The sequence below is a fragment of the Rhipicephalus microplus genome, chromosome 10 (genome assembly GCF_043290135.1).
Source record: "Rhipicephalus microplus isolate Deutch F79 chromosome 10, USDA_Rmic, whole genome shotgun sequence".
NCBI classification, from domain to species: Eukaryota; Metazoa; Arthropoda; class Arachnida; order Ixodida; family Ixodidae; genus Rhipicephalus; species Rhipicephalus microplus.
In genome coordinates, this window is record NC_134709.1 from 98,965,435 (window position 1) to 98,989,946 (window position 24,512).

The following is a 24,512-nucleotide window of genomic DNA, read 5'->3' on the forward strand; positions in this document are numbered from 1 at the left end:
TCTCTGACAATAATGACCCTATGATGGTTAAAATAATGGCAAAATAGTTTTTAAGGTATAGTTTATCAGTGTTAACTTATTCATTGTTACGATTTAGTGTCCGTTCAGTGTGACCCAGCTTGTGAGTGCACTATACTGGAAATGCGAGGTGATGTGACCTTCATGTGAAGCACTCTGCATTGCTTCTGTGAGAAGAATGGGGAATTGATGCGGAACTGTATATATACCCTCACCTGGTCCGTTAACGCGACACACATTTATAGCACAGTACACCGCTGTTTCAAAGGGTGCAGTGTGCTACAAACATGACGCTGCACGGCCGCATTTGTTTGAAGACAGTCGCGTGTACTTCCAGGGAGAAAGACGGTATTTGGGCAGGCCTGGCTTGGCTGTCAATACTGGCATACAGCGGCAGGGGTGTTCAAGAGATGTGCGAGGACCACTGGGCACGCTATGGGCGCAACTTCTTCACGCGCTATGACTACGAAAACTGCGAGACTGATGCCGCCCACCAGATGGTGCAGCACATCGAGAACCGCATGAACAACCCGGACTTCAAGGGGCGCCGCTTCCTGTGCGACGGACACACCTACACCGTCGACAAGTACGACAACTTTAAGTACACCGACCCCATCGACGGCTCCATTTCGGCCCATCAGGTATGTACGCAAGCGTCTTGACAACGAAGCACTCGGAAACCTTAGAACGCTTTGTTACGCAATTCATACAAGGCGGAATGTTCATGAGAAGGTGAAAGATTGAGATGATTTTCGAACAAGAGGTGCTGCACAATGAGTACATGGTATTGACATGATAGCATTTTCAACAAATACACGTGATACATGATACCATTTTTAATGAATGCACAGTCTTCATGATGGCAACTCACTGGAGATAATGTTTTGACGAGTGTTCTAGGCTTCTACGAGAAAAAAAGCTGTTTCTGCCTTGACGAGGACGTGACCACTTGTCGAAGCGTTCACTCTAGTGACACTCCCTGCTCAAGAAACTGTTTCTCTTCATTACACAAGTAATCTTTCTTTGAAGCAGGGCCTCAAAAATGCAGTCGACGAACCTTTTGGGAGTGGCCTGGCCCGCACGTGACTGTGGGGGTCCAGTATTTTTAGGGGCGAAGCTCCTTAAGGCGTGGGCTGTGCATCCCCTTTATGTAGCCGCCTCTCCTTTAATTCTTACACTGTTCACTAGATGGCGGTGCCGTCCCCTGTATGTAGCCACCTCTCGTTTAGTTCTTGCAGTATTCACTAGATGGCGGTACTTGTAGCTGATGATGAAGAGATGCAAGCTGTTATTAACTAGACGGTGGTACTTGTAGTTGATGATGAAAGATGCGAGATGTTACAAAATAGGAATGATGTCACATATGGCGCGTGTCATTGGTGAAAGGCAATCGTTCTATTTAGTGCGGCGACGTACGCTAGGGGGAGCGTTGTAGTAAAATCGAGTGGGCAAAATGTACGGAGGATTCATGGTTTACCAGGTTCACCTCCAGAGTTTCACCTGCTCATCATCATTCACTTTGGGACTTTGCTACTGAAGTTTTGTGGCTTTGCTGAATGGTACTAGCATTATTTTCTCACCTATTTGTATTAGTGCATTGTTCTGGTGTGCTGGGCCGGTGCAACTGGTCTCTAGCGCTGTTTTCGCGAGGCACGTCGTGCGGTTTCCATCTGTTGCAGTGTAGAGAGACTGTATATTTCAGAACCAGAATACCAATTTCAGTCATTCAGGAGATTGGTATAAGTACATTGTTCGAGTCCTTATTTCATGTTCTTCTTAAAAATGTCCAATATGTACAATATGCGAAAGGCTGAAACGGCAATGTTAGCTGACCTTTTGTTCAGTCTAGCATTTAGCGCACCCAGTGAATTTTGTTAGAAACTTGAAATGTTCATTGTTTTTTCTTGCTATAACCAAGGAGCACTGCTCTTTATGCTGCGCATGCTGACTGGGAGCATAGCCGGGATTTTATACCTGTGTTACATTGGCCTATTTGAAAGGCCATCCAGTCTCTATGGACTCTGAGTTGTTGTGCTGCTACATGGCAGATCCGAATAGCCAAACTGCTGTTAAATGGTTCAGGCGTCTTGCGAAAATTATGTGGCACTGCAGATCTTTATTTTCGTAATCATGTCACCTGAAAGTAAACATGGTACAGTCGTCTCTCTTAGAGTCTACTTTCAGAGCAAATCTCAGCTGCATACTTTTTCTCCACGTAGCCTCTAACATTCACTTTGGCTGCGCAACAAAACACTTCAGTTTTCTGAAAGGAATACACCATGGTGCCTGCATGCTGCACTTTTTCTTATGTTTTATGGTTTCAGTGATTGTTGTTGCAAAGGTATGAGTAGTACAGATCGTAAGTCGCGAATATCCACACTATAACCAGAACATTTTCAAGGGCCGCACTTTCACAAAACGTGCTGAACATGCATGCAGCCTCACGTCTCCGATAACAGAAGCATGCAATGCATGGTGCTAACCACCAATTGAATTTCCGATTGTTACTGAAATTTGACGTTCAAAAACCCATGTTGCCAACGAAACTCTCAGGGGGGGGGGCTCAACAACAAGCAACATCCTGAAAATTTGCAGACTAGTAGTTCTCAGACCACCTCTATTATGCAAATCACACAGAAACTACGTCGAATCACATCCAAAAAAAAATTTCGGGCGCTGGAAGACACCGATCGTTATATTTTACGTGCGTGCACCCGATTTGGACATTCAAATCCTAATGTGAACTACCATTCGAGTGCTTCGCATGCCACTCTCGTTTTTTTATAACAATATGTATCCCTTCAAGCGCAGCCACTGCAAAAAGTTTCGTTGATTTTATACCAAACTGCAAGTTTGATTAGGCCTAGGCTGCCTTTCGGTATGTTGTGCGGGATGTTTGTCCATGACATGAAGGTAGGCGTGACATGAAGGTAGGGTGGAGGGGCGTCGAAAAGGTCGCACTCAAGCAATGAACCAAGAATAGCGTGCGTGATACGAAGTTTCCATTGGTGGCCGAGAGACCAAGGACAACAAAAACCTGCCAAGCTTATGTACTGTGGGGTCTCAAACTGGCGAGCGAGCGCCACGTTCTTGGAGTGAATGGACACAGCAGACACGGTTGGAACAAACCCAAAACAACACACACGTTTATTTAACACCGTCTGCCAAATTTTTATAACATCAATCGTGATCAACACACTAAGACATCCTTACACAATATTAAACAACACTTAACAACATGACAAACAAGGTTTTATCGTTAACGCCTGACTCACCTCGTGGGCCCACCACTGCGGCCCACGCCAACAGATACTCGCTAAACTCTCTCTGCCGCCAGGGGTCACCGCCGGCGCTTCCGCTGAAACAATCATCATGATGATAGCAGTGAGCTACGCTCGCGAACACAACGCCATCTACAGCGCAATACTTGCGACTTCTGAATGCGGCTTCTGTGCGAGACACATGCACCACGAGGCGCAAACAACTTCACAAGGGGTGTCAGCACCCGCACAGTAAAAGATCGCGCACGGGCAGCAAAAGCGAAAGCTCGCGTCATAAATCTGTAAAAGGATTTAAATTTATGGACAAACGCGATATCTGTCGCAAGCTCGATAACGACTCCTCTTCCTCACAAGAAACTGTTAAGCTCAGTTGATAAGGACGGGATCACACGTGCCCTGTTAGGCCGCTTGTGGCTGAAGCCACACTAGCGACGCATGCAATGTAGCACCGTCGGCGCCAGTGCAAAGGCTTGTCACCAAGGTAACCACAAGCACCTCCTTTAAATGACCGCCCACGCAGTGTGGCGGGTCTTTTTTTTTTTTGTTCTTTCCTTCCCCCTTTGTTCGTTCGCTCCGCGTCCCCTCCTCCTCCTTCGCAATAATCTCGTCACTCGCTCCTCAGCTGCGCATCTCACGCGCCTCCTTTCAGAAGTGCACTTGCTACCGTGTTTGTCAAAGATTTTCTGGCAACCTCATTTTAACCGGTATTACAACTTGGGGGACTGCACAGTAAGCGGTATGCATATACATGGTTTTATGGGAAGTCGAATGGGAGTAAAAAAAGACCGCATTGTAACCGGCACTGCAAAGCTGTTACATTATGGTCTGCACTGTACAACACATAATCTGCCCGTAGATGGTTCCCTACTACCATACAAGTGGCAATAAGTTTTGCACGTACAGAGCTGAAATTATCGTGATGGTCTAGTTTTGTGGTCTCTGATTGTGCTATAATATGCCCATATAAATTTTTTAAAATGTTCAGTGATAAAAATTTAGAAAACCTATGCAAATTGATGTTTTTAACATGCTAATTACCTTGAAAACTGCTTTAGCTAAGATAGAATGTATTGCATATGTGCCTCTAGTGAACTAAAATATGCTTTGCCCAAAAATTTCATTTGTATGTCATGAAAATTTTCGAAATCTCTTTTAACAGACTCATTTAAAGGCATGCTAAAGAAAAACACTGACTTGGTTTAGCTATCATAAGTTCGCAATTAGCAGAGAAAATCAAGGGTGAAGTTTCATTTTTAAGTTTGGTGCTGGAACGTAAGTGCATGGCGTCACTAACTTCAAAACGTATTTTTCGTATTCTCTCAACATTAGCTCGAAATTTTTAAAAACTTCATACGCTAGATCGATGGCTCCCACAGATTACAATGTGCATCATTTTTATCAAGTAGAAGCTGCGTAGGATCCAGTAGGCGCCTTCAAAATCGATGACGCTGCTGCGTTTTAGTGCGGTAATCTCGAGGCGGAGTCTCCACCCATATTTTCTTTTTGCCCGTTTTCTCGCTTACCAAGCATTGTCTCCCGGTAAGAATGGCGTTTTCTCAGAATTGTGAAACTGTACTTTAATTATACTCAGTGTCCCTTTGAAGACCCTTACCGGATCATCATAGAAGTATGTCCGTAAAATTGCTGTTATTCTCCCTTAAATAGAGATGCCTGGTGGTCATTTTGTTCAAACGCTTCGTTGCAGGGTTTGCGCATCGTGTTCACAGATGGCTCACGTATTGTGTACCGCCTGAGCGGCACGAGCGGCTCTGGCGCCACCATTCGCATCTACATCGACAGCTATGAGCCGAACCTTCAAAAGGCCAAGGAGGACTCTCAGGTACATTATGTCACGTACAGCAAAGTATTCTTTAAAACGACCATGACACCCAGTTTTCTATCTCGGTCGGTGTTACACGGGTTGATCCTTGTGCATTGACAAACAAGCTAGCGAAATTTTTAGCGCATTTGATCTCGCACTTAATTTATAAGTGAGTGAATACACGCGAGTGGCCCGAGAGCTAGGCAACACTGGTACACTTGCAAACCATCACATAACAAAGTATTTCCTATGTGAGCTTCTGCGTTCCAGTGAATGCTTTTGTTCTGTCCTCTGGTGCACGTGGAGAGAGCTTTTTTAGATTTCTTCAGCTTGGCATTGATATTGGACTGCACCAGTTTAAATGGTGATGGAAGACGACTGCTTTGCTCTATGCAGAACATGACGCTACACGCCGTGGCAAAATAGCTGTCTTGTTGTGCTCTGAAATATCCTTCCTCTGTCCATTTTCATGTGTGTATAGGCACGGTAAACTCTCCTCTCACACTGACGATGCCAGGAGGTGTAACTGTAGAGAAGGACATGTATCCAAGTTCCGGCAGCCTAAAAAGTGCATTAGCGAAAAGCACATAGGAAAAAAAAATGTCTTTAGAAAACAAAAACAATAGTAATTCCTGTGTGAGCTTGTGCGTTCTGGTGGTTTCTCGCGGCACTGTTTCAGGCCAAGAACAACCATACACCATGAAACATGTGCGGCGGCACTCGCTGTACAATACCTTTAGCAGCATTGCCTGCCAAGTATAAAATATGGACTACACTCAACCCTCACAACAACAAAGCATCTGCCTCAGAAATTTGTTATATCCATAAATTTATTATAAACTAACATGTTATAACCAATAATTAGGTATACAGTTAAACCTGCTTATAACGAACCTTTATATAACGAATGCCACGACATAAAGAAGTTTTTCGATTTCCCGCCGTTGCTCCACAGAAGCACATGTATTTGTGACCTCTATGTAACAAAGTAACAGCGGGAGACAATCTTGATATAATGAATTTTGCCTACAGACCATCTAGGAATTTCGCTCCGCATTTTCGCATTTTGGTACAAGCATGCATCATCTGCAGCTGCCCCGCCGCCGACGAAGTGGGGGTGGCGGCGGCAGCACGCATGGCGCACCAGGCGAGAGAGCACGACGCGTGCAGGAGGGCCTTCACCACACAAGCCGCCGCTGCCGCCTTTCTCGCCGCCGCGTGTGCATGCACGAGTGTGCAGCCTCCCTTCGCTCCAAACAAACAAACAAACAAAAACTTTTTTGCGTGTTGGCAGTGCCACGCTTCTAGATAGCGTCACATAGTGGGGCCACGCTGCATAAGGAGAGCGCTTTACTAAATAGTTTCCCGCGATATCTGTGTCGCTCGCTCTTCGTTTTCGACGCCGCGTGTGCGTGCATGTTTCACTGCATATTCATGATGTGGCCCCCAACGGCATTCGGCTTTGCTTTTTCTTTTATTACGATAGCAATTATGTGGACTGTCTCGGCTGGTTTTTGCCGTCGCCGCTGCCATTCATCCCATATGTATACGTATCTTGTATATGAAAGCTCAAACAAAAAAAAAAGCCTTCGCGCACAGCGCCAAGCTTGTCGCGATGCGCCGATGCATGCTTATCTCTCACGTGTACTTTGCCCCCGCGAAGGGGGGGGGGGGGAGGATTGATGCTTGTACGCACGCTCTTACCCTTTGGTGGGGAAAATCACACGCCTTCGACTTTGACTGGAACGGTTGCGTGTAGTTGCCGGGCGCACAAAGATTGCTTCGCTCGCTGGACAGGTGCCGTTTGCGAAAAGAGTATGCTTTTTAAACTCGGCAAAGTAACAACTGGAGCACTTCTTAGTTCGCACTCATATCTGTACCTGTTATTACGTTTCATGCCTCGTTTCTGTTTAAACAGTGCGTCAAGTACGTGTCGAGCATTAAACCTTGTTAGTTGGTTCTCGTCCTCGTGTGTAATTTGTGCGTGAGCAGCGCAGCGCGCTGCACATTTCGATCTGCTTGCCATTCTCAGTGTAACATTCCAAGTCGTTGCTATCGCATTCAATGCTTCACCCTTGCGGCAAAACTGACTTTTCTTAATTTTGGACAACCATGTTGTTACCACCGAAGGGATGTCAGATTAGGCGCTGATTGAAACTCTCGGAGACCACTGTGGTGAAGGTTTTTCGAAGGTCCGCTTGTCACGCACTTCCGTCTTGTGCCCCGACTTCGCAGGCTGGTAGCTTTCACGATTAGCCGATTAGTTCTGGCAACACGAGGGTGCATTGAATGCAATGTAATTAACGGAATGGCAAAAAAATTTTAATGTTATAAGAAGTAAGGCTGGTGCCAACTCTTTTCGATCTGATATTGCGGAACTCCTACAAAACGCTGGTGCAAGAAAATACGGCTGCTCCAGGGAGAAGTGCTCTTTTCGCACAGTCCCTTCGCGTTGAAGCCGCACTGATACTCGCCGAGATAGCAAGCGTGCCAGCGATCACGACCACCCTTAAAATACAAGTTCTTTATTGCTATTCGAGTGATTTCTCCCCTCTTCGCGTATTTTCATGCTCGTTCAAAGCGGCTTGTTTACTTTCTGTTTGAGCATTCGACAGCAGTTCTAACACGGTGGAGATGTTATCTTATGCAATTTCCAGGCGATTGGGATGAGCCAACTCATTTAATCTCTGCTTAAGCAGCGCTCGCGCCCTTTTACCCGCTTGTGGAAGTTGCGATGCGCGGAGGCATGTTATCAATTTGGACTTGTTACGAAACAGGGCGATGACGGCAAAAGCCCGCCGAGAGTGTTCATATAATTGCTATAGCAATAATAACACAGATTTTTTACTGTAAAATAAGTGTTTTGGGTTAGCTCTGTCTTCAGCCCGCCGCTTGTTTGATTTGCGCATTTACTTTCCGAACAAGAGTAGCAAACGTGGTTGCTTGGGCGAGTTGGTACGATATTATTCAGATAAAAACAGCGCCAGTAAAAAGGAACAAGAAAAGGACAGAGCGTCGTCCGTCTCCTTTTTTCTTGTCCCTCGTTATTGGGGCTGTTTTTGTGTGAGTACTTTTCGAAGTTTCGTACCGAACCTGCATATAACGAAATCCTTTTTATCACGAATTTTTCCAGGAATTTATAAATTTCATTATATCCAGGTTTAACTGTATTCAAATTTGTTAGATCTAAGTTTGCTTACAAATTTTAAAAATTTTCATAACATACAAATGAAATTTTCAGGCAAAGTAAATCTTAGTTCACTAAAGGCACATATGCAATACATTCTATCTTAGTTAAAGCAGTTTTCAAGGTAATCAGTTCGTTACAAAACATCGATTTGCATAGCTTTTCTGCAGTTTTCACCGTATTGCAGTGAAAGTACTGTAACAAACAAAAGCAATGCTCTTGGAAAAATAAAGCCAATTTGTTTTTGTTTTTGTCTTCTCATTTTGCCTTCAACCCGTGCAGACGATGCTGCGTCCCCTGGTGGCCATCGCCCTCCACATCTCGGAGATCAAAAAGTTCATCGGGCGCACTAAGCCCACTGTGATCACGTGAGCTCGGAAGCCCCGGCCTCGGCTCAACATCACTCCTACCGCTGCCCCAGCCGCTCCCGGGGCTCAGCTAGTCTCCACTTACCCGGTGATAGGACAGCGTGACGCAAAGCTGCCAAAAATTTTAACAAGTTGTGGAAAACAGGGAAAAGCATTGGATGCTGCTGCCAGAGCAGCAGCGTTTCGTCCATGCTCGTCATAGTCCGCGGCCACACTTGATTCTTTGCCAAGCAATAAAAGTTGCTCGTTCGGACTGGCTTCGTTGCAACAGTCAATCAAGCCAATTGCCACGTTTCCTGTAGAACGCACCCACGCAGTGTTTGTGCTACACCAAACCTCGGTGTAACAAATTTGGATATAACGAATTATCGGTTATAACATAATAGCTTATAACAAATTTTTGTATATAACAAATCATTGAAGCAGATGTTACTTTGTTATTGTAAGGTTTGAGTGTAATCCATATTTCATACTTTGTGGGCAGTGCTGTGAAAGGTATTGTGCAGCTAGTGCTGCCGCTCACATTCCATAGTGTAAGGTTGTTCTTGGCCTGAAACGTATTGCAGTAAACGTCCATATAACCGGACCTTTTTTAACTCTGCACACAATGACCCTCTCGACAGAAAACCCTTGCTGGTACACTCAAACCTCCTTGTAGAAACTCGCATCCGTCACGAAAATACTTTGTTATATCGAAAAATTCGTTACAAACGAAAATTTTTAACACTATGGCAAACATTGTTCTCTTCTAACCGATGATTTGTTATATCCAGGTTTGTTATACAGAGGTTTCATTGTACATGTCGAAGAAATCAAATTTCTCCTCTACTCGACACTGTGTTGCTTAAGTAGTCTTAGCAAAAGCAAATACATAAAAACATAATTTATGGATATATAAAAATAGAGGTTAGGAGTTTTTTACCTCTCGCCCTGAATTTTTTTAATTTTTATGTGCATATACAGTACTTCCACGTGTCCATGACTGTAAAGAAGGCAATGCTATGCGTATTTATGCGAACTTGTGGTCGGGAAATGAAAAAACAAGCAATGCAAGCTGTGCACTGATAGTGGCGAGAACAGTATTGGGACCAAGGAATAAACCAATTTGTGGTAAAGCACATCAAGATATATTCATGCTGCGTAGAAGGTCCTTGCAATTTTTCTGGTGCTCGCAGAAGTTCTGGGTTAAACTTAACCATTATTGTCGTGTGCATAATCATAACTGCAGGATCGAAATTTCAAAGCTTCCCAGTCATTTCAGTGCTGTCTACACTGAGCATTGATAAGTTTTCATGGGTGAATCCCAAATACATCAAAATGTGACCATAAACTCGCATGGCAATACCTATGCCCACAAGTGTACACAAGGGTAAGGTGAAATCGCCTGCTCGTCCCGAATCCGTCGTGCCTAGTTGTATCCTAGCATGGCACCACATTGGACGTGTAAGGCACATAGTTAATCGTGCAACCAGGGTGCTTTTGTCAAAGGTGATCGAATGCACTGTGGCTGACGTTTTGTGAATGATGTGTTTAGGAATGGTTTGTTTTTTAGGGCACTTGTTCAAAAACATTGCTTTATTGTTTTTGCGCAAGAAAAAAAGACCACCTTTATAATTTGGTACTTCTGCATTAGAAATAATAAAGGCCAGATGGAATGCCGCGGAGACTGACAGGTGGCTGACCTTTTTTCTGACAAATTGACAGTCTTTAATGCTCTGAAATTTTTTAAGCCACTTACACGCATTAAACAGATGTCAAGTGTGGTTTAATGAAGTGTCAGCTGGTGTAGTAGCCAGTGTGGTGGCCTCAACACCCAGCTCACACCCGCTGCTCACTCCTCCACTTTTCATGGTGTCTTCTCTGACCACAACAGCAGCACCTATCCACTACGAGATGGAGGTCATCGATATTTTTAACGTAAAATTGACACGAGGCGCAGCTATTAGCTATTTACAAGCTGTATTTTCACTGATGCATATAGCATTGACCAAGATGAAGCAACCTGGTTGCACGTACAGTGGACAGACCAGCCCTTTTCTTCGTCGTCTTCTGTGTGCAGAATATCTGATCACTGATATGTCTGCTACGTAGCATTACCCCCTGGTTGTGAAAGTGCCGCCTCGGTGCACATAAATTACAGTCTTCAAAAAGCAAGTGGTAGGGTTTTAGCCTACTGCTGCGCACCACATCAGTCGCCGTGGCTGTAGGCAGGGAGGTCTCAGAGACAGCCTTTACAAAAACCTTGTGCTGCTATTTCCCGTGACAGCCATATATTCACTGTTGCTTGATCAACATGCACATATACCCAGAATAAGCTAGTGATCATCACCTGACCCATGGCCGTGTGCCACAAACACTCGGCTGGAATGGCTCAGGGAGGCAGTGGGTGTCACAACCTGCTGTCGGTGGGCAGCGGGACCCCTTAGTGTGCCTGTGTGCTTGGGATGGGTGCACAGGCTGGGTCAGAAACCCAATCTGCGGTGAGGTTATACTCAGTGTGAATTCGGTGGCTTTAAGCCTTCCATCGCTGTCCACTTTTTTTTTCAATGTGCCCGTTTTTAAAATTTTTCCATGCCAACTTGGGTCATCGTAGGTTCTGACCATTAAAGCTATATAGACTGTGACCTGCAGAGTTGACTCACTTTCAAACATATTCCTTGAAGCCAGAGCTGTGCTTTCCACAAAGTTTTTCTTCAGTGTTGTCTTTGTTATAGCCTATAGATTTCTTCAACTCGCCTGTGCTGGCCTTGCTGATATTGCTCCGAAAGTTGCTGATATGGCTTGCCTTTCGAAACGTGATTGATTAGTTTTGTTTCTTCATTTTTTTTTTTCAAGTTTATGCAGTGCCCATTTGGTAACTGGTGCACAGTGGCCCATAACTAGGCTTGTTGGGCAGTGAAGCTATAGTCGGACATGACTTGAGAAGTTAGCGACATTTCCTTGCCAAAAGTAGACACATGAGACTAATGAATGTGCAGTCAAGACTGAGATCATGAGCCTGATGACTGCCATTGAGCCAGCCTTCGGAGAATAGTGCCGAGTGCGACTACTTGCTTAGCCATGAAAGCGACCGGCTGCTGCGATTCGGTTATCTGGGTGGAGCTTCTCTGGTCTTCTCACGTGGTATCTGATTATAGTGTGCCGAAATGGTTTAAAAAAGCCCTTGAGACACTTCCACACTATGATTCATCAAGGTGGGATGAGACTTCGTTTGGTCAAAAAAAATTATTTTGAGATCTGGAGCATTTCTTTATATTCCAGGTGTGTCTCACTTGGGTACTCGTGGTTTCAAAACTAGTTTTAGTTTTAGTGCTTTCTCTTCGATGTGGGTGGGTGTGCCTAAATGTGATCTCTTCATTTTCCTAAACAGAACAAATCTGTAGACTTGTGTACCTCTTCCTTGGGAACTGTAGGCCATAAGCAAACAAAAATTATCACATTTTTTAATTAGTGGCACTTACACAACTGAAACAAAAATCGGTAGCATAGGCATATGTGTACTTTTTTGTATAAAAAAAACATTCACAATTAAGTGCCGATTTTCACACATCAACAAATGTAAAAAACAAATATTGTTTTAGTTTCATTCTCACAATTTTAGTTCCATTTATGTAAAATGTTGGTCGCTACCTTTGTAACAAATTGCAGTGCTCTGCGAATAGTAGTTCTTAAGCAAAAGGCACATATATAGCAAAAATAAAAAGGTAATAAAACATTACATACAATTTAAAACTCTTTGTGCTTTAATGCAACCTGTGTCTAGCTTCCAAATCCCTTGCAAATTTTATAACCACCGCTTTCATTACCACTGCTGAAGAGCCAAATTGTGAAAGTTTCAACATATTTTCAAGGGACCGACAACTGCCCAGAACATGAAATGAAATGACTGCACTGATGGAAATATTGAACCTCATAGTGACTCAAACCAACCTTGTTTTTCTAGTCTGAAGTGACTATTTTTTTTTCTTCATTGAGAACCGCGAGAAAAGACCTGTGCCATCTCTGGTGGCAGAAAATTGAACTATTTGATGTACCCAGTCACATAACTGTGGACTACTGCACGTGGTCAACATTTTCTTGTTCGTATTGAAATATTGTTCACTTTTTTATAGTAAATAGTATTACTATATAAATATGTACATATAGTCCTACATTTGTAGCATGCATTAAAGTGGCACTGCCTTTGCTTGAAGTAATGATCCCATGCTTGTCAGTGCATATTGAGCAACTTTTTTGTGTGCTCATAAAACTGTGCAAGCAGTTTCCAGGCCACTAATATTTTGGAAGAACATAAACTTTATTTTAGAACATAAACTTTATTTTAGAACATAAACTTTATTTCAGAACATAAACTTTATTTACTAATATTTTGGAGCAAAGTGGTATTTCTACGTACATTTTGTCTCAGAAACGACGTGTACTGCTACTTGGCACGACCACGCATACTCGCAGTAATGTTTTCGGTGACTTGGCTTGGCTCGTGTGTTGAGGGAGTAACGATGACGGGACAAGCCATCCAGGACACAGGTGCGACAACCTTGGGCGCAGGCGCATGCAACGCGGTACAAATACAGAAAAGCTGTATCAAACCACATCATCCCGTTGTAATGGCTTATTTTAAAAAATAGTTGTAAAGCTCAGAATAAACATGGTTAAGCATAGTTACAGGAACTCCTGCGAAAGCGGAACGACAGCATGCACAAGTCACTAGAAGTGCTACTGGCATTGCTATCAATTCTCAGCATTGCTGTACAAAAAGGGAAATCCATGTTCAGAGCCTTTCAGACAGAAAAATACCGCTTATAAAACAATTACGTGCTTTTGGAATTAACTACTGCAGCTACAAACACTGTGAAAAGTAAGCATTCTGTCGCGCTGGAAAAGACTGGCTGGAAGAAAAGCAGTTGTCGATCCTTTTAAATACGCTCTATTACATATGTAAGATTTGATGCAGTAAAATCTTTAGTATTGATAGAGAACTCTTGATAGCTAGCTCTGTGAAAGGAGCTGAAAAGGAGCTTCAAACCTCATTGAGTAGGCCCAAAGGAGCACTCTTAGTGCACTCTGTTAGTGGTCTCAACACAATGTGTTATTGGGCTGCAGGCTTTGATTGTCAGGTGATTGAGCATGACTTCGAATTACTCCAACAGACATGGCTTGAGCAGATTTTAAATGTAATGTTGGTAATATTTAGGAACAATGCAATTTAACTTTAGTTATGAAAGAACCCCCTTGGAAATCCCATGGACGGGGTGGGGTATTTTGCCAAATCATCCGCTTGTGTACGATGAATGAGGTGAGAGGTCAAAGCTAAGAGCCACAAGGGCAGTCCCAGGATTTCTTACTAGGAAGTGGGGGAGGCACTCAAAACAAGTGAATTTCTTCAAAGGGGCAAGGAGGTGTAAACTTATCCATTGTATTTTAAATATGCTGCCTCTCACTAGTGCTGTCCCTGAAGAGCCGCTTGATACAACATTGGGATATAGGTCGGGTAAATCAGTATGAGAATTCAGGTGCATCAAGTTGGTCACCAGTAACCTTATCTTTATAGCGCAGGTGGGCAATTGGGATTTTTGGGTGCATAAATGAAACCTAGTCGAAGGCAGTGTGTTTTGAAGAAACTATCTTGATGTAGTTCAGTGAGCAGCTGCTTTATTTCCCAGAAGGAAAATTGTAAATTATTGCTGCTTATAGTTCAATATGCTTGTCGCATGTACAGAGGAATCGTAGCAAAGTAAACTCTTCATCGATTTCCATGCGAGGCTATTCTTGGGAGAAAATTACTGCTATGAGAACACGGGCTGCGACTGTGACTACTGAGATAAAGTGTCTCGTGCCAGTAATTTAAGGGGACACTAAAGTCGAATAACAATTTACGTCGGTATCACAACATCTAAAAACAACAATTATATTATCAACAGTGCCCTACTTACCAAGAAATTAAAGTAATTGCACAAGAGCACAAGCGCCGCAGTAGGAAATTTTCAAAATGATCCCGATGATATCGGAAGGACCGCCTACAATTAATCACTAGTAACTGATCTAACTGCACTAAATAATGAACCTTCCATACCTCAAGAGACGCAATAAAATCTGCTTGTTCGTTTGTGCTTGAATCATGAAAAAAATAACCGCTGGACGTTACTGTGGGGAATGGCGCGAGTGGTTCAAAGATTCAATTTTCACGTAGTTACACGAAATAGGTGGTACCATTAGTGGGGTGCCGTCGAAACAAAAAATGTCTCCAATCTCTAAGCTGATGGCGGGAAACTGATCAATGGCCATTATTCCTGCTGTGGCTCCAACTGCTTTCGGTTTGCTGCTACTAGCGCAGTAAAGCTGGGCAACGTTGTGCGCGGCAGCAGTGACGTGAAACGGTCCAGGCGGTCGGCTTTTTGAGGCGGGTAACTTGAAGTGCGCTAACCTGATGCGGACCACTAAAATGTGATTTTATTTCAAAATAAGCTCTTACTTGGCATAAAAGTAACACTACAATGTTTCCGGACCGCTACTTCAACAATCAACGTCGACTTAATAGTTGCCTTTAGTGTCCCTTTAAAGAAGAGTCGATAAAACTGAAGGTTTGAAGATTGTGTTTTTTAAATTGACATTTATTTCATTGACCCCTAAGATTCAATGCTTTGCCAGAGTTGTATGGAATAAAATCTCACCAACAGGGTATTCGCTGAAGTCGGCAACTGTTTACTATTCTGACTGTGATGAAGTGCAGAACATGGAATTGAGAAAGTTTGCACCAGGCTTGCAGCAGTTTCCTGTACCTCGCAATTTTAAGGTCTGCCACTGATGCATCTGAGAGACTGGTCACTCCACTCCATACAACAGATACCTGTTTGTTTGGTGTATATTTAGTCAAGGTGCCTTGTTGAGAACGCCTTTGATGATGCAATATTAATGCAACCATTGGCAGACATTCATTTTGCCAACCTATGTTACATTAGGGATGGACAATATATGCTGCAGCTCAGAAACCATACTTCTACAGAAGTGTGGTAAAGCTGTACCTGTTGTGAATCCATTGCAAAACTTGAGAAGGAAGGTAAGGACAAGAATTTATTCATACCTTCCTGTGGGCTTATTCTCAGCTTTTGTGATGGGGTTGAGTATGTTGTCTATAAAAGGGCGCTATGACATCAACACACCTCTCTTTCCCACATATTCAACAGATTATGCCAGCATGCACAAACACTTGCTAATGCCACCCCATTCACTACAGATGTCAATTGTTTCAAGTTTTCTTTTTCTAAGAGGACTAAAGTACATTGATATGTGGGGTTAAACGTCCCGAAACCACCATACGATTATGAGAGACTCTGTAGTGGAGGGCTCCAGAAATTTTGACCACCTGGGGTTCTTTAATGTGACAGTTGTATAGTGCCTAGAATGTACTATTTACAGTATATTCTAGGCACTATAACAGTAGATTGTACTGGCTGCCTGATAATATCGTGACACCTGACTGTCACAATTAGAATCACACCTTCCGCAGGAAGCGTTCTCTGCGCTGGCTGAGATTGGTGCCGTTTTTTCTTTATTCAGCATAAACAATTGCCCGTCTGCATTGGAAACGTGCTGAGTAATGTTGGTTGCTCTTTTTTGTTTTGTTAAAAGCGTGCGTTTTAAGAAGCTCATTTACTACCCCCCTCCGCTTTTTTTTCTGTTTCGAGCACCTACTTAAGTATCATGCTGCCAAGATCTTGTATCTATAAATAGAAAAGACACAATTAAAACGTTCGCTTCCCTCTTACGACACACACAATTAGCACACGGCATGACACCCTCTAGTAGCCTAGTAGAACGCTATTATTACATGCCATTCCGGCGAGTTCGACAGCACACTCATCTCAAAGACCCAAGTGTGAGGAAAAGACACGTTTATTTCAACAATGCGGCGAAAAGCGTGTGCGCAGGATGGGGTATTTACAGATCGAGCAGGCGAGCTCAGTCCTCGGCCTTCTCGGGAGGTGGCCCGCACGGCTGCAGCATCTTCTCCATGATGTTGAACCGCACCCGCGCCTTCGTCTCGTTCTCGACGACCGCGAAGTAGTTGAGCATGTCGAAGTGGCCCAGGTACGAGGCGTAGCTGTCACGGTGCTGGTTCACGAGCCACTCGTAGCGGGCCGTGTCGGCGTGTCCCGTGCCGATGTACTTGGACTGCAAGTGTTCCAGCTGACTGTGGATGTTGTAGCGGTCACCCATTTCGCCGGCGTGTAACGAAGCTGGCGGGATGGAGAGTCCGAGACGCTAACCTCGAGCGAGCGCAGCGCAAGCAGGCAACGTCGACGCTGCGCGGAAGGACACCTGGAGAACGTGAACACCAGGTAGACCGTCGTATTTTTTTTTCTTTTCTAGAACTGTAGCACACTAGAATTGTAGAACACTCTGACTGGCGGAATGGCGCCTCGCCAACGCAATGAACCAGAAAGAATGAACGCACGCAAAACGCCGCGTCGCAGAACCATGACCTACTACACTCCTGACCTGTTCAGATAGCGGGGTTCCTATGGGAGCGCGTGTCCCCGCTCTCGTTCAATCGCTCGCCGTAGGTGGCGCTACCTATAACCTGTTCGTCTGCTACTTTACGGCTGTTTGGACGGCGCTAGAGTAAGAACGGCTGCATTCCGTGATGAACAGCCGGCATATATGTGACTATTTTTTCACTTAGATGACTGGTCAAGTAAGCTGTTCAGTGTGACGAAAAATTTATTGCACACTGGTGGACAAATGCGAGAATCCGTAGACTTACATAGTGTAGGACAGCATATGTGATGTTGCGTCCATTTAATTGCAAAGAATTTGTGAATGACTTTTGAAATATTTGTTTCAAAATTATTTTTCATTAGTGCATAATAATTACGCAATATGAGTGCTCTGTTGGCCGAAATATGACCACGAACACTCAAGCTGACGTCAGCGAACAGGTGCTGACTAGCGCCACAGTGCTCCTAAGTTACGGCCCTAGCGGCAGAAGGTATGAACTAGAACGTGGGCGCTGGAAGAGGTGCTCTCTGGGCAGGTCAGGAGTGTAGTAGGTCATGCGCAGAACACCTACCAGTGGCCGCGTCGGTTCTGAACAGAATTGATGATGATCAGCAAATGTTGTGACGCAATCACTGTGAAAGCAACAAACGTTAAAAAAATTTGAACTTTTTTACTGTAAAAATAACTATTTCTGCAACAAGTAAATAAACTTTCTGTTTAGAAATAAAACATGACTGTCGGGGCCAAGTTTTTGCCACGCATCGTGTTTTTGTTTTTTAAAGTACTCCAACGTATTTTTAATTACTTTGCACTCAATATTGCAGGTATAATTAACTATAATAAACCATTTTGGTATTTTTAAAAAATTTTTGTTCATTTGCGTTTTTTTCTTCTGACAAAGAAACGACAAAAAAAGCATTGCCTCCGAAACCACACCAACATTAGACCACCACACCAACAAAACAAAAAAAAAATTTTGTTTTGTCATTTGTTAACCTGCGCTTATATCTCAAAAATAAAATTTTTGAATGCTACTGTGAAGTTTGTTATATTTGCTATTGTTATTGAACAAGAGCTCAACTATGGTGGCTAGAATTGGGAGGTGACGCCAACGGGAGCTCGGAGCCGCTCCTTCGTTTCGAGCAGCGCGGCGGTGGCGCTGTCGGCGGAATGGTGATGCTAGTTGCGCGCGCGCGCCTTGAGCGCGCGGACCTTTCAAAGATGCTGTTGCTGAAGCATGATTCAGATAAATTGGCGATTCAGATAACTCACTGTGACGATGGCTGATAGAACGCCATTCCAAGCATTAAAAGAAATTGGCTGCCGCTGCAAGACTTCTGTGACGTTGAATCTGCGCAAATTAAAGCTTTCGTTCGCATATCCCTGCAGTGTTTTGGAGTGCAAGGCGACGGCGTTTTTTTAAAAAAAAATATTACCAAAGTTCTGGGCGAGGAAAATAAAACAAATATTTATTGCACATCATATTATTAGGAAGATCTATTGCACATCATGGAATACAGGGTAAAATAAAATAAAATGAAAAAATACGCACATTTACATACGCTCGTGAGTAGTTAAAAACATTGAAACATTGCACACAGACAGCGCATCGCTTGGCACTAAGTAATAAGAGGCATACAATCACTTTCCACTCGGCAAAAAAAAAATCAATAGAGCTTAAAGTTACAATATCAAACTCAGAGCACGCGTCTAAGCTTCAGCAATTTCATTCTTTCCTGCTTAGCGTTTCGTTTGCTGTTCTGGGCTTTCACATGAAAGTGGAGCCTAGTAAGAACATAAAACTTGATAATTTTGTTTGTGAGGGACATACTGTGGTCAGGGCAGCCAACAAGTGTAAGCTTTCTTAACTGCAAGAAGGAAACCAAGTCCATGATGCTGTCAGGTTTGACTTCTGTAACACTGAAGCAGTGGGTAAAAGTGTTCTCGAGAGTGGTCACGAGTTCATTGAGCTTGACTGATGGGTACAGCAGGCCTCCTCGGTCAACAGCAGCCGTGAGGGATGCTGCAGCTGGAGATGGATCGTTCTCGCCTTGTAGGAGCTGCTGGCTGCACTCTGCACATTTGGTGCTTGCAACGCTTTTTCTTGCCACATATCCAGCCATGTAGAATATGAGTCTGGCATCGCTGCTTTGCACGACCATGTCTGCATGCTCGGTGCCGTGGCCGTATTCATTGAGCACTTCATGTGCTTCGGCAAGGTTTCCTACGTCAAGAAGCTCGTCTAATTTCCTCCGAGGAGTGAGGTCCTTTCCGTTGTCAGCTCCCAGCAGACTTCTCAGCAGTCCTGAGGACACATTGCTTCCTTTCGGTGGTTTTGCCAAATTCTGGAAGCTCAAAGTGTTGACCGAGATTAGGAACTGGGAGGCAGTCGGATGATCATTGCATCCAGACATTTGTCGGACGATTCCAAACAGCCTCTCCAGGGGGTCCTGACTCAAGCGGCATGTCATCATATAGCTGAAGTTCAACTTCATCGTCAGGTAGCGGAGAAGGTGTAGCGTGCTTGATAAGGTAACACGAAGCCCCTCGGCTGTACTGCGGCTTAGGAAACCTCCGGAGCCAGCAGCTGTTTCCCAATCGTCCAGGTAAGTCAAGAAGTTTTGAATGCACTTCTCGTGCATCCCTCCAGGCTTAAGTGCACCCGAACTGCACCTTGAAGTCATGGCCTCAATGAGCCTTCTCATTCTTTCCACAAAGCTGACTGTCGCCGCTGTGCTCCCATACTTTTCTTCGATGGTTGCATTGTACAAGAAAAGGCCTCTGAGGACTTCATCACTGTAAAGCCGCACTGCATAATTTACCCTCATTTTCTCAAAGCCATTGGGATGCACAACCGATTTGCTAATATGAGGCATGGCTTTGAGAGTCGTGTCATGCTGTTCATCAAGCTTCCGGGCACAGTCAATAGGGTCAACACTGGCATGGCCTTCTGGCAGTTTCACGCCCGTTCGAACAAAGGTGTTCCTCACACATTTAAGAAGGTGTGGGAAGTCCGAGATGAAGTGCAGAAAACGTTCTGGGTCTGTAGGGTGCTGCCTTCTACATACTGTGTTTTCTTTCCTGCCGTGTATGCCGAATGAGTGCCACATGCTTCTGTTCCACGCAGCTCCATCAGTGGTGATAAAGTCTACGTGCAGACCGGCGTTTTCGCTCATGACTACTGCTTCGAGGATTATTTTGCCTAACGTCTCGGACTTCACATTGCTGCGTGATGCGAACACACCAATAATCTGGTGCCACGTGCCTGTAAAAGGCACGAACAATACTACAAGGCCATGGTCACATGCTACGGAGCGCTCACTCTCTGGTGTGAACTTCCCAAGGTCCACAAAACCTTCGATGGTGCCATCGGTTCCCAAGCTCAAGTGTTCAGATAGCTTAATCTCATCAATTAACAGCCCACCATGGCGCTGGAACAAGTCCATAGATTTTGTTTTTTCCGCCACAGCAGCAAACACTTTTTCGCTCAGGCCGAATCCACTCCTGTAACGCTTGAGATATCGACGTAGTGATGTTCGAGAAGGAAACGCCATGATGTTGTTTTTGCGTATATGCTCATAGAGGCGTGGGCTTTTCATGGACATAATAAGGCACTGTAGAGCCCATTCACTTTCATACTTCATCCCTTTCGTGGATTTTCTTTTAGCCGCAGCAAAGCACGCCTTGACTTGTTGCTGCTGCTTAATGGGTAGGGCCTTCACCGCTTCTTCAAATGCTGTAGAATCATTCCGTGCATTCTTTTCTTTCATTTGTTTGATGAGTGATTTAGCCTGCAGGACACTCAGGCGACTCCTTTTCGCTTGCGCTGTTCGCAGCTTAAGCCTGTATGAAAGCTTTTGGGACTGGGCCACATTTTTGCCTTTTCTTCGCCTGTAGGACTCACGATTCAGGAGTAGTCTTCTGAGGTGCTTGCATTGTGGGCAGGCTTTTTCTGGCGTTGGAGCAACCCCACGGCAAGATGGGCTGAAGGTTCTGCCATCAAAAGTCTTCTCCTTGTACTTTAAATTCACTCCAAATTCACCAGTTTTACCAAACCCTCTGCATGGTATCATGGAGTCGACGTCGCGAAGCAACTCTTCTGCCATTTCGATGTCGGTAATGTCAAGGGTCTTTATTTTTGTGGCTTGCACAAAAGCTGTCGCTTGAAGTTTGTTTTCATCTGATGTCATTAGCACATACTTGTCAATAGTCAACTTGTCACCATCTAGTGCGCAAACTGTAAACACCGTGGCGTTGTCGGCTCCAGCAATTAGATGTCGAGCCCAGTAAGCGCTGGGAAGACCACACTTGCGGACGTCGGGAATTGCGGGCACATTCGGAACAGGTATTTGGTTACTGTCGCTTTCTGTGCTGTACGAGCCAGCTGTCTCCTCGCAAGCAGACGTGCTTGGTTCCTGACGCCGAATTTTCGATGGTAGGCCGCAAGTGGATGTTCTTGACGTCCTTTTCTTCGGCACTTTCTTTGAAAGATACGCAGGAACATTTGGGAATATGGTTGGCACCGCGTCAGATTTCAGCACCGGTTTCCCTCGGGGAATCTGAACAGTTTCGCCGTTTATCACATGCGTGTAAAAACGCTCAATAAACTGCTCGTCGAAATGAAGCTCACATAGCGCCGACTTCACGTCCAACGACTTGTCGGCACGGGGTACGGCTCGTTGCCAGGCTTCGAAGAGGGCAGGGTCTTTGGGAACAGAGAAAAGAGAAGCACGCTGACCTTGCTCCCTCGATGACACATAGCCGCTCGTGCAGCCAGGAGCAAAGCAGTGGCGTTGCCTCGCTTTCGTAGTGCTGGAGTTCATCCTAAGGTCGGCACTCACACTGTCATGTCAGCAACTAAATACATTTTGCCATAAGCGAGACATCAACGCGGAAAACTGCACACACCCAGACACGCTTCCAGAGGCGAACCAGCGAACCCAGCGGCGAGTCGACGAGAGAGCGCGGAGCGCGCGCTTCGCCCGCATCACTATGCCGACAGGAGCGCCGTGGTGGCCGTCGCGGCGGCGCTTGAAAACGAGGATCGCGCGCGCTCGGCGAATATGCGGGCGCTGGCGTCACCTCCCAATTCTAGCCACCATAGCTCAACCAGCTGCACCTTTAGGTGGAGACTGCTGCGCCGCACGGAGGTGACGTCATGCATTTTTTGGTTGGGCGCTTTGTTTGAATAGTCGGGAGTGTCTAGCGGTACGCTTAGACATAATGATAAAAGCCGTTAAAGTTACGTCCAAACGTAAAAATAAACAAAAAATATTAGTTAGGTCCAGCACGACAACAATACAAAACCGGCTTGTTTGCTATCCGAAATCTATCGGCAGTTGTGGCGTAGTTGGGTAAAGCAGCACATTAAAAGCTGGTGAGGTCGGTGATTCAAGTCCCATTGCAGTCATCGTTACTTTTTCTTTTTTTTTTTTTGTTCACGCGTGTATTGTTTTAACATTTGCGCTTCCTCATCAGCCTGACTTGCTGCTGCTGGTGGTCCCGTCCACAGACCCTTTAATTTTGGATCTTTGATGACTCTCGCAGGATTGACTATATTTATTATGATAAAGTGTTTTGCGAATTACCGCTCTTAATCGGCGTGGCGCAAAAAGACACGAAAAACGCGAATGCAGCTGGCTGCATTGGTTTCTTCGACACACGTGTCGGGAATGTTGATTTATACGGTTTATCAAAGGTTTATGACAGAAAAGTGCACTGCAACGTAGTCTCGGGCAACTTTTTTTTATGTTGCTCTGTGTTATCACCTGACGAGGTAACCGGCAGGCCGCTTCAAAATACTGACGTGCCACCGCAATGTTCTAGGCGATCAACACTTGATAAACGATGCCCAAGAGCAAGTGCCGACGGCGCTAGCCTATATAACTACAAAACAGCTTGTCTGTCTTGCTGAATAACATGCACGGCCTGTGACAGCACGGGAGCATTTACGTAGCAACGGATGAGAACGGCCGTACGTGTTCGCATTTGACAAAATAGCCGGCAATGCAGTAGATCTGGCCTTCGGAGATCGCAGGCTTCGTAAGAACACTACAATAAAGTTGTTTCCATCCATAGTATGAACACTTCGCCGACGCACTGGGGTTTCATGCATGTGCGTCCGGTCAGTTACACGTGAACTGTGCGAAAGCATTTATTTCATCGTCGACCTTGCCCTTCGCGACAAGCAAAACTCGGCAGCAAGAACACTTTCACCTTTGACAGCACCACGCTTGGCATTGCAATCTAGAAAATGCAGTACGTCCAACAACAATAATACGCACTTCATACTGAGAAACTTTATGGCGCACATTCAGAGAAGCTGCGGCGCGGTAGACAGCCGCGCTAGCTCCAACCACCAGGTTCAACTGGGCATCGAGCAATCACATGAAGCAGCGACGACACAGGGCCTCCGGTCCTCCTTGGGGGCGGCCTAGGCTATGGTCACGATTTTATTGGAGTTTTCACCACCTACACAGAGAACGACCAACACACATCGCAGGCAGCTACTATCTTGCAGTGTTTACCTTTCGCGAGCCGCAGCGCCCACTGTATTTAAAGTACTTGTAATATGTGTTTAGTTAAAAAAACCTAAATTGATTGACTCGTTAAACACCTCTTTAGTAAAATTTGTAGGTTTAACGCATTACACATGCATATTTTACACATTTAATTAGCTTTAGGTAATTTTTGAAGTGACGTCACTTTTATGCGGCGCAGAAGCCACTTCTGTGTGGGGCTAGCCCGTCCGCGCTTCCGTCCGTACGAGCTTCCGACCGTGCCGAAATCGGACTGTCGCCTGCGCCATCGCAAACTGGTAGGGGTTCTGTGCCATCGCTTCGACCGGCAGTTCGACCTCAGGCAGCCGGAACAACAATGGGGCGGCCACCGACATCCGAGTACTGGGGTATTTGCAAGGATCTCTGCTTTAATCCAGGTGAGCCAGGATGCGGTGGAGAAGTCGTGACGTACAATCGCCCGGGAAAGAAAGGAAGCAGACCCACATTCAGGTGCAATCGTTGCAGGAAACAGCTCTCCCAGCTCCGCGGGACGCAGGCTCTGCAGGGTAGGCAGGGCCAAGGTTCCTTTTTTGCCTGTCAAGACGTACTTGGTAGTCCTAACGTAAAACTCTCTCGACGCGAAATAATATGGCTCACGTACGCCATGGTGAAAGGGTTCTCGTCAAGGAACACGAGAGAGCTTACAGAGAAGGAGTTTAAATTTAGCAACTCCACGCGGACCGACTGGAGAAATTATATAAGAGAAGTAGCACTCGAAGAGCTGCGCGCACAGCCGGCGATGGGTGGAGTGGGCGAGGTCGTCCAAATCGACGAACG

At 45.0% G+C, this 24,512-nt stretch overlaps 2 protein-coding genes across 2 annotated transcripts in view; one reads left to right on the forward strand and one right to left on the reverse strand.

Annotated features, from left to right (window-relative positions):
* Positions 1-8,929, forward strand: part of LOC142774824 (phosphoglucomutase-1-like) — a 36,490-nt gene extending 27,561 nt beyond the window's left edge. The window contains exons 6-8 of the mRNA XM_075875933.1: positions 356-659; positions 5,005-5,139; positions 8,591-8,929. Of these exons, the coding sequence (XP_075732048.1) occupies positions 356-659; positions 5,005-5,139; positions 8,591-8,680 (529 nt within the window). The 3' untranslated portion in view covers positions 8,681-8,929. The remainder of the gene's footprint in view (positions 1-355; positions 660-5,004; positions 5,140-8,590) is intronic.
* Positions 8,930-16,551: 7,622 nt separating this feature from the next.
* Positions 16,552-17,172, reverse strand: LOC119180934 (splicing factor 3b subunit 5). Its single transcript, XM_075875934.1, has one exon. The coding sequence runs from the start codon at positions 16,891-16,893 to the stop codon at positions 16,636-16,638; it is 258 nt and encodes an 85-aa protein (XP_075732049.1). The 5' UTR covers positions 16,894-17,172; the 3' UTR covers positions 16,552-16,635.
* Between the last annotated feature and the right edge of the window lie 7,340 nt (positions 17,173-24,512).